This window comes from Teleopsis dalmanni, chromosome 1 (assembly GCF_002237135.1).
Source record: "Teleopsis dalmanni isolate 2A chromosome 1, ASM223713v2, whole genome shotgun sequence".
NCBI classification, from domain to species: Eukaryota; Metazoa; Arthropoda; class Insecta; order Diptera; family Diopsidae; genus Teleopsis; species Teleopsis dalmanni.
The window spans coordinates 221,009,877-221,020,401 of NC_051846.1; the positions used below are offsets into that span (position 1 = coordinate 221,009,877).

The window sequence follows — 10,525 nt, forward strand, 5'->3', positions numbered from 1 at the left end:
CCGAATTAATAAATCTGGCATAACTACTATTTTTTTATATTTGGTACTGTATTTTCCATCAGATTTATGGGCAGTTTAAAAACATTATGGAGAATCTTTCCACCTATCAATAATGTGAAAGCAATTCTACTAAATGCACACGAAATATATCGAAGAATAAGGGAATTCAATTTACGAATTATAGCCGTTTGTGTGCATGTTTTTCGACAACCTGCATGGGATGTCAAAGAAAACACATTTGATCCTCTGTCATGATACTGAACTTCACGAATAACTTTATCAGTAGCATCACGCTGTTCATTATTTGCGCTATCATAAAGCTTATTAAATAAACATTCTTCTTCAAAAGGATCAAAAATATCGGGATCAGCAAATTCTGGCATTATTGTAGGTTAGGCAAGTCAAGTGACGTACATGTACCATTATGTGTTAACAAAATATCCGCTATTTCCAATAATGCTCTATTGAAAGAAACATCTACACTACAATCATCTCTAATGAAATCTTCGCTTAAATTATCTCTAAATTCTACTCAAAGCGCTAATGCATTCGTTGGAATATTTAAGGCACAAATAATCGCAAACAAATTACGCATTTGTTTTGTTGAATTAAATGACTTAGCTTCATTGAGACAAACTCTCCACTTATTATAGTTGGACGCAATTCCCCTAGCATGACATGCTTCGATAAATGTGCTAAAAACAATTTCATTGTATGTACGCACATCTTTATATGATTTTGGCCCTTTTTTATGCAACAAAAGTAATCTTAAATGGAATAGCTCAATTTCTTTGGGAGACACCATATACATCCGATTAATATTTTTATCTCCTCCTCGTTGTCTTTTAATGCCAAGATTTTCTACTATCAATCCAAACTTAATGCAATGGAATTTCTGTATATTGATTAGCAGATGGATCACTTTGATTCAATTGAAAGAAAGCTAATAGTCTCGTAAGGTTAAGATTTTTTACTGCTTGTAGTTCTTGGCTTTCGCAAAATATAATATTTTGTCTTTGTGGCAAATGAATGTTAAGAGGATATGATATGATATGAGACTGAAAATGCATAGGAAATTCATATATCCGCCACATAGCCTCAGTTGATCCCACATATCGACCATTCAAAAAATTTCTAAGTTCATGTAGTTCAACTTGTACTTGCTGTACATTTTCGTTTATGTTTTCACTTTGAATTAAAACAGTTGCACTATCTAAACCCTTATATATATATTTAATACTTTTGACGAAAGTGTGAACCTCGACATTAATGTGACAATTATATTTTGCAAGCAAATATGGATTGTATGGAACGACATAACGATTATCTACAGATTTTCCTCTAACATTAACGGAAACATTATTATCGCGTCGTCTATATAACGGATAACTATTAACTGATTCTTTAGTTGATTGTACAAAATCCTTTGGAAATTGTTTTGAACATTTTCCATCTTGCATACATACAGAGCTTAGATTCAAAACACCGCATGGACCATGCATCATGTGTTTGACAACATTCATGTAATTTTGGCTGTAAATTTTTATCCGGTATCTTTGCATAAACTATTTTATCAATAACAGTAACCTATTTTTTGAAATTCGATTGTATATATAAGAGCCAAAAAACAGATTTATTCCAAATGTCAGATATGAGTTCTATTAACTTCAATTTAAATACACGCACAACTATTTCACGTCTAAAATGAGATGATTCATTAGCATCGATATTATATACAATCTCCGACCAATTCGGATTGCAAGTCATTGTAACAAAAAACGATGGTTTGCGGAAATGCTGAACAATTGACATCAAAGCATCAAAGTAATTTTGATACATGTTTCTCGGAGACCCAGTGAAGGATGAAGGTAAAATTACTTTACGACCTATGCTATCATCTCCTACTTGATTCGTTTGCAAATAATCAGTAATATTGTTATACACATCTGCCCTCAAATTCACTTGATTCTGTCTTATAAAACGTACTCGACATCCATCTATTCTCACATACATATCAACAATGTACTGCAAAAATAGTTTTTGCGATTTATGTAAAAAGCTAAGTTGATCCCTTATTGCAAATCTGAAACATGCAAATTGTAACATTGTAACTTTATTTCGAATCTGTCTACCATTAGAATTCTTTTGCAGGTTATGCGATATATTAACGTGCCAACTAAAATCTCCCTTTAGGAATAGTAAACGATATGTCAATGGATCCAAAGTAGAATCTAATACTGATACATTCTTAACCACACCATTTGTTTTTAAAAAAGATATCATATTTCTCTCAAATAGTGGTTCACCATCTACAATCGTAAATATAACAGCAACATCAGTTCGAGTTGCATCATTATATCTTCGTATATCTGTATCACGATTCACGGTAATTGCCATACAAATCTCTTTCTGTGCATTTCATACTGTATCACAATGTTCTTTCATTGTACGAAAAGAACGAATAAATGGATTAATTCTATCCAATTCAACAGAAATTTGTCTCATCAAAACATCATCGCAAGTTTTATTTGAGTGCGCTCGCATTCTATATTGAACAGCCGTATCGACATCATAAATATACAACTGGGCATAATTTGGCGTACGATCAGATGCTGTGACCATTGGTCCTGCTCTGTGATAAAATATGGCGTGAATTTTAAAATGATAAATTCCTCTTAAAACTGTGTCAGAAATATTAGCTTCCGAACTGACCATAGCATAGGCCGAATTGTAGCTTCAAATAGGTGTGAGACCATTATACAATGAATTAAAAAAATCATTTTGTGTTTATAGTGGAAGATGAACTTTACCCTTATGGCAACACATTTGGAAGAAATTTCTTTCACGCATTGTAGACTCTGAGGCAAAATGCTTAGGTAAACAATGCCTATAAACCAAGTTCATAGAACCAATATGAAAGGGATCAAAATTAGGCGGTATATCAACCAATGCACATTTGAACAAACTTCGCAAAGGAACTGAATTATTATCAACATTATCAACTTGAATTAAATTTAAAGTTGTAGTATTAATTACATTTCGTGTTCTACTCAATTGCATATTTTCTTTATTTCTTTGTCTCTGTACTGATTATCAATAAATATCAGCTACCGAACATACAAATCACGTTCACCATTTTATTCACAAATTGAACTTAAAGAAAAAAATAAACTCACCAATAATAAAGAAAACAATGGGATAGATATTGTCAAATCACACGAAGATATTATCTCTCGAATTAAAGTGTTGTTAATGTCGATTCAACCAACTAATTAACCTTGAAAAAAAATTGTTGAAAAGTTTACTATCACACAATGCACGTGAAATTAATCTAAAAATTTTAAACTCACCAAAATAAAACGAATGATATCAAAGGGTATTTCCACTTCAATGTGTTTTTTTTTCATAAACAATACTTGAAATTTAATGTGCATTAAAAATGTAATTGGAATAGAATTCAGTTTTGCAACACGGAAAGTCCAAACAGAAAAGTGGAAAAAAATCGCACACACAAATCCATCGTAAACAATACACAATTCGCTATAAAAACAAAAAACATTCAAAGACACATGCATTTTGTTGTTGTAGTCGCTAAATTTGCGCCAACGCATTTTTGCCTGTGTTTCCGTTAATGTACATGCGAAAAAAATAACGTTGTGCACTTCTGCACGTCTTCACTTTTTCTACGGTATGAACTTTAAACATACCATGTTAGCGTAATTATATATAGATTCTGTCTCTCTTATTTCTTGATTTGACTTCACCAGATTGATACAAGCAGCTGACAGCACTTATAATATAATGATTTGTATTCTGCTCATATGATACTCATAAACACCGACACTCGACACGAAAATGACGCAAGTCATTTATGAATCATGTATGAGTATTACGTCACATTCGTGAAAGATTTGTTTATTACGAAAAACTCTGCGACAAATAATTAAGCATTTAAAAACTAATAAGATTTTAAGAATTTATTATATAAGAAGAACTAGTTATAATTTCATTTTTCAATATAATTATTGTCAACAAATCAAAGAAAATCATAACTACATATGTACGAAAGGGTGTTCTTGGAATTATTTTCCTCAAAATTGCTTGACAATATAATATTAAACCATGAAAACTCTTGCTTTAATTCACTCGCAACATCCACCGAGAGTCAGAGTCGGTGACATCGCGCTTAATTAGGAGCGCGATTAACAAGTACATACAAGTCAAAAGAAGTAGTTGCGCAAAAACACTGCACTGTTTACAACCGCTTTTCAAACACAACAACCGTAGCGTGAAGAACAGAAAGCTGATCTACAACCAGATACTTAGACCGGCACTACTTTATGGGTCTGTCGCGTATAGCAAAACTGCCGACTCTACTATCTAAAAGCTACAAGTTTCTCAAAGTCAGGCTCTCCGAAGGCTCTTCAAAGTAGCACGAATGACATGCTAAGAGACCTTGGAATAGATCCAGTCAAAAAATACATAAGGGACAGAGCTCTGAAGCTATATGCGAAAACCGACAGGCTGCCCTACTTAGCACTATCTAATCTCAGAGTAATCACTAACTGCATGGGGCGGTCTTACGCAGATCTTAGATCAATCATTGAATAATCACGAAGATTATCAGGAATACTCAAATTAGTTAGTGAGATGGGCGGGACTCTGCAGAATCCCCCCAGTTATCATAGAGTAAAAGTGCCCAGATTGCCTAACTCGAAAAAGGCTTAACATAATAATACAATCGCCGAAAAATTTTACCTGTTTGTGTAATAAATTTAATTATAAAATTTAAATATTTATATTTTACAACACTCACACGAGTCATCGAGTCATTCATACTCACCTGAGTATGTGCTATGATTTATGAATTCCACGAAAATTTTTTTGATAAATAATAAATAAAAATTTCTTCAAAGGCCCGCGATAGATAAGTGACTGTCTGCAGTCTTCTTTAATTTTTATATAGTGCCACCGTAGTGTGTTGTGATATCAACGTAATATTCCATCAGATGTTTGTAAGATGTTCCTGAAGATCGACTTTTAAGACTTTTCCAAGGTAAAGATCAGAAAGTAAAGCTTCTGACGTGTTTGAAAATATTTTGAAGATTATTTGTGCAGGATGTTCTCCGTCTGTTACTCATAACGTTATATTCACTAAATTACTAAAAGCAAATTGTAGTTATGTGGATGATTTTGTATAAAAAGTACTGAAAAATAAGTTGAGTTGCTACAATTATTTAAGATTCTTTGTATGTGTTGGTAGCCAAAAGTTTTTTTTTAGGTTATATTTAAAATTCTATTGAAAAATAGTGTTATTGAAGTTGAAAGATCTCTCACAAGTATAAGTTGATGGGTATGATTATTTCAATTTTTGATCCATTTTGTTTTGTGAGCCACTACATGTTTAATACCACATTATATATATTACAGTGTGAAGTATGGGGACATGAAACACATTGGGACGAAATAACTTGAAATAACTTGATGAAATGACGGTATATGAAATAACCGGAAATATGAAATAATATATAGGTGGTCTTGCCATATTAAGACATAGTCAATGATGACGATCTAATATACAAATACCTTTATTAAAAAGAAACTGGTTTTTTAACGTTTTATTAATATATATTATTTATTACGTTTATTAGTTTTAGTAAACGCTACTTCAATTCAGCAACGCAACTGAGTTCTGCCTCAGGAACTAATAACGACGAAAACATAACTATTGTAATATTTTAATAATGAAGCTGTTTTATAAATTATATTTTAGAATTTCAAACTTAAAAATAATGCAAAATAAGTTGAATTTTAAAGTGTTAACAAAAAAAATTTTTTTAATACATTTACAGATTATTTGAATTTCGTAAAACAATTTCACGAAGAGAATCTTGTTTTAGATTAATACCTCGTGACTATACAGTTGACATTTTTAAAGAAGAAAAATATTCTGATTGTACCATATTAGAAGGAAAATTTATGACACCCCTTGAATTATATTTACCCGGAATTGTTCCAAAACAAGTCCAAAATGCTTTTTTCCAAGTTATATTGCCTAACAAATGGATGAATGAAAAATATAAACCTTTGTGTATACATTTAGCTGGAACTGGGGATCATGTAAGTATAAAATTGTGATGATAAGCTTTTTAGTATTTATTTGCATATTTATCTATAACGTTAAAAAAATAGAGTTTGGACGTTTTCTAGTTTGCAACAACCAGCAAAATATTTGTATCTGCCATATGTATATCTTGTTTGAAATTCAGTCGTTATTGTGGAATTGCTCTTGTAATATGTGCGATAATTAGTGCGGTATATTTTTATGCTAAATACGTAATCTTACTGAAAACTAATGCGCACCAACCACGTGAACACTTTGCAAATAATTTATTAAAGTCCTGTTTATTTGTTTTAATTTGTACTTTAAAGTAAGAAAAATTATTGTAAAATCTTTAAAACTACAAAAGTTGAAATTTGCTTGCCAAAATAATTCAAATTGAACAAATTATTATTATTATTAAGCCCTGCTTGGCGTCACATGATTCCAAGCTGCTTCTAAACTGGGCATACGTGTGGTTAATTTGTTCCACTATAACTCCTTGTGTCCTTGGTCGCTGACGGCTCGAATGCAAAAGAGAGTGATGCTTACTTGTGTTCTGCTTTTATATGATTTTTGCTTGTGAAGTTACAACGTTGCCATCGTGCTTTCCGTGTCTTAATAATTATCTGTGGTTGCCACATCCGCCACAGTACTCCCCTCTTAGAAGATAGCCGAAGGACTGTGATGAAGACTACGTGTGAGTGTGACCTTCTTTTTGTCTATGGCGTCTGACTGCAATGGACTGTTGTTTAATTGAAGCGGGTCTTCGGCGAACGTAACTTTTTTCTTCGTGCTTCTTACTGGTGCTGTGTCATGCTTTGGCCTAGGATTGTCTACCAAGATTTCTAAGAACTTCGGTTCTGCTGGAACATCTGTATTTTCCAGGAACGCTGGCTTCAATCTTTTGATTGAAACGTTCAACTTTTTGTCACCTACTTCAATTGTGAACAGTCGTTCACTTATTTTGTTCAATACTTTATACGGTCCTGTATATGGTGGTTCTAGTGGTTTTCTGATGTGATCTGAACGCAGAAAAACGTGTGAGCAATTGTTGAGTTCTTTATTTATGAAAATTGGCCTGTTGCTATGATGTGCTGCTGGCGTTGGTAGCACTTCACGCAAATATTCACGAAATTTGTTTAGAAAATTTGATTGATTAGGAGGCGTTGACGAAGTTGATTGGGTATTATGTTCAAAGAATTCTCCAGGCAGACGGAGGTTGATACCATAAATCATTTCTGCAGCAGATGCTCCTATGTCTTCCTTCACTGATACTCGTAAACCTAAAAGAACTGATGGGAATAATTGGAGCCATGTATGTTTCGGTCTTGCCATTAGTGCTGCTTTTAGCGTACAGTGGAACCTCTCTACCATGCCATTCGCTGCTGGATGATAAGGCTTAGTGCGGATTCGTTTGGTTCCTAGCAGGGGCATGACACATGCACGATCTCGGTCGTGAATTCTGCTATGTAACTCAGATGGCGCAATTGACGAGGAGATACCTTATTGGCTTTCTGCTGAAAAGCGAACGTCAACGGCTTATGGTCAGTGCGGATGACAAAATGACGCCCTTCAAGCAAATGACGAAAATGTTTTATGGATGCGTAAACTGCTAGGAGTTCTCTGTCATATGTACTGTAATTTACTTCTGCCGATTTAAGCTTGGCGGAGAAGAACGCTACTGGCTTCCACTGGTCATTGACTCGCTGCTCCAGAACTGATCCTATTGCGGTGCTGGAAGCATCGGTTGAAAGACGAAAAGGTGCTGTTGGTGATAAGAATACTAGCTGAGTTAATGTTGATATGCCTGCCTTACAGTTTTCAAATGATGTGTTTAGATCTGCTGTCCAGACTATTTCTGTTTTATCTCTCTTCTTGGATTCTCTCAGTAGGCTGCTTAGGGGTGCTTGTAGCTGTGCCGCTCGAGGAATGTACTTTCGATAATAATTGACAACTCCAAGAAATTGACGAATTTCATGTATTGTCTTGGGTCGGACATAATTTTGAATGGCTTCTACACGCTCTGCTGGGGGATTCATGCCACTTGCTGACAAATGATAACCCAAGAACTGCAACTCATCAACACCGAACTCGCATTTAGCAATATTAACACCAAGATGTGCTTCCTGTAGTTTATTTAGCACAATTTCTACGTGTTTTTCATGTTCTTCCATATTTCGAGAAAAAACCAATATGTCGTCGAGATAGCAGAAAACGAAAGAAATATTTCTGAATAAAGAATCCATATGTCTTTGAAATGTTTGTGTCGCGTTTTTGAGACCAAATGGCATAACAACGAATTCGAACATGCCTAGTGGAGTGCTTACTGCAGTTTTACAGATGTCTTCTGAGGCCATTGGTATATTAAAATACGCTTTGTTGATATCGATTTTCGAAAATTTACAGGCGCCAAAAAGTCTCTCAGAAATTTGATCCAGGAACGGTATTGGGTATTTGTCTGGTTTAGTATGTGCATTTAGTCTGCGGAAATCTCCACACGCTCTCCAACCGCCGGTTTTCTTTTTCACTAGATGAACGGGACTGGACCATTAACTATCAGATGGTCGCACTATTCCTTGTTCAAGCAATGTGCTGAATTCGTTCTTTATAGCTGTTAATTTCTCACCTGCATAACGCCTCGGCTTCTCGGCTATCGGTTGACAATTCGTTTCTATACGGTGATTAACCTGCGAGTTTTTCGGAAGGCGATACGAGTTGGGATTAGCTAGGTCAATGTATTTATTGATTATTGTGAATAGATTGCTATTTTTGTGCAGCGTTGAGATCGAGTGTGTGGTGACTTTTTTGATTGCCCCAATCACATTTAACGTTGTTAGCGGATCAATTAGCTTTTTTCTCTTTATGTCTAGTATGAGACCAAATCTGGATAAAAAATCTGCTCCTATGATCGGTGATTTTACGTCGGCTATAATGAAACTCCAACAAAATTCACGGCGAAGACCTAGGTCAACTTTCAACCTTTTTACTCCAAATGTATTTATTGTTGTGTTGTTCACTGCATATAATCTGACGTCTTTACTTGTAATCGGATTTGGTTTACTATTGATGAGAGTAACTGGCACAACTGAGACAACTGAACCTGTGTCGACTAAGAAGTTCAATTTGTTTAGTTTGTCAAAGACGTGAAGACGGGTCTCGATCGTGCAGCAGGGAGGTTCATTATCGCATGCCGCACTTGTTTGCGATAACGTTTTTAGTTTTCCGCTGTTGGTGTTGAGCTGTGATTTTCAGCTGCCTTGCTGAATTCACATGGTGGAGTGCATTTAAACGCCCTGGACCCAAATCGTGTATGGTAACTGCATACTTTGTTTCTCATATTGCTCTGCTTGCGATCTCTTTTTTCGTGACGACGGTCCGTACTTCTATCACGACTGCTCGGTTTTAACTGCATCGTTAACTCACCCAAGCTGCTTATAATTTGCTGTACTGCTGTCTCTAATGCAAGTACTCGCGCTTCTAACGGCGATGACGATTGATTAAAATGAGTACCAGTTGTTGCAGCCATAACGAACTGCGGTGTTGGTAAATTGTCCATTATCCTGTCAGCTAATTCTGCCATGCTTTCCAAACTGCCGGCGTTACATGCAGACAAAATACATCTAACGTTGCTGGGCAAGCGTTGTGCCCACAGAGTTGAAAGGGCATCTTCAGAAATGTTTGTACCCGCTAAATTGCGCATGTCACGCAGTAATTGAGACGGTCGCTTGTCTGATAGCTCTAAGTTTGTAAGCAATTTGATGAGTTGTTTTTGCTTTGACTCACCAAAGCGTCGGATCAATTCTTCTTTTAATGTTGCGTATTTGTCGGAAACTGGAGGCTTCTTTGCGATGTCTGCTACCTGGCCAAGTGTATTTGCGTCAAGTGCCGTGATGACTGTGTAGTATTTGGAGACATCTGATGTTATTCTATTGACATGCAGTAACCCATCGATTTGCGTGAACCATAATTCGGGATCAGAGTGAAGGAAAGGTGGTAATTTGACCACGCCCATCGCTTCTACACTCTGACCTTGTTCGGCTTGACTGGGTGCTGATGCAGCTGCCAAATTGGGGCTGTTTATTTCCTGATTGGCTTCTGTCATGCTCATATTAGTCGCCAACAATTCCGATGAAAAAATTATGTGCGCAAAATTTTTTGGTTTTTGTTTTTTTTTTATCTCTTTAATTATTTAGTCGTGAAAACGACTTATTCGTTTTTGCTTTCTGTATAATTTTATTTTATTACCTTGTTCGGTGTCACCAATTGTGGTATTATTGTTCCACTATAACTCCTTGGTTGCTGACGGCTCGAATGCAAAAGAGAGCGATGCTTACCAGCGTTCTGCTTTTATACGATTTCTGCTTGTCAAGTCACAACGTTGCCATCGTGCTTTTTGTGTTTTGATAATTATCTGTGGTTGCC

General features: G+C 35.4%; 2 protein-coding genes across 2 annotated transcripts; both read right to left on the bottom strand.

Annotated features, from left to right (window-relative positions):
- Positions 1-6,763: 6,763 nt before the first annotated feature.
- On the bottom strand, positions 6,764-7,438 carry LOC119667423. Its single transcript, XM_038076711.1, has one exon. It carries the CDS (start codon positions 7,436-7,438, stop codon positions 6,764-6,766), a length of 675 nt encoding a protein of 224 aa, XP_037932639.1.
- Positions 7,439-9,317: 1,879 nt separating this feature from the next.
- On the bottom strand, positions 9,318-10,211 carry LOC119667424. Its single transcript, XM_038076712.1, has one exon. The coding sequence runs from the start codon at positions 10,209-10,211 to the stop codon at positions 9,318-9,320; it is 894 nt and encodes a 297-aa protein (XP_037932640.1).
- Positions 10,212-10,525: the final 314 nt, after the last annotated feature.

What these genes read in the sequence shown, in the direction of transcription:
- LOC119667423 (XM_038076711.1), bottom strand. Translation starts at nt 7,438, where the DNA reads ATGGCAAGACCGAAACATACATGGCTCCAATTATTCCCATCAGTTCTT.
- LOC119667424 (XM_038076712.1), bottom strand. Translation starts at nt 10,211, where the DNA reads ATGAGCATGACAGAAGCCAATCAGGAAATAAACAGCCCCAATTTGGCA.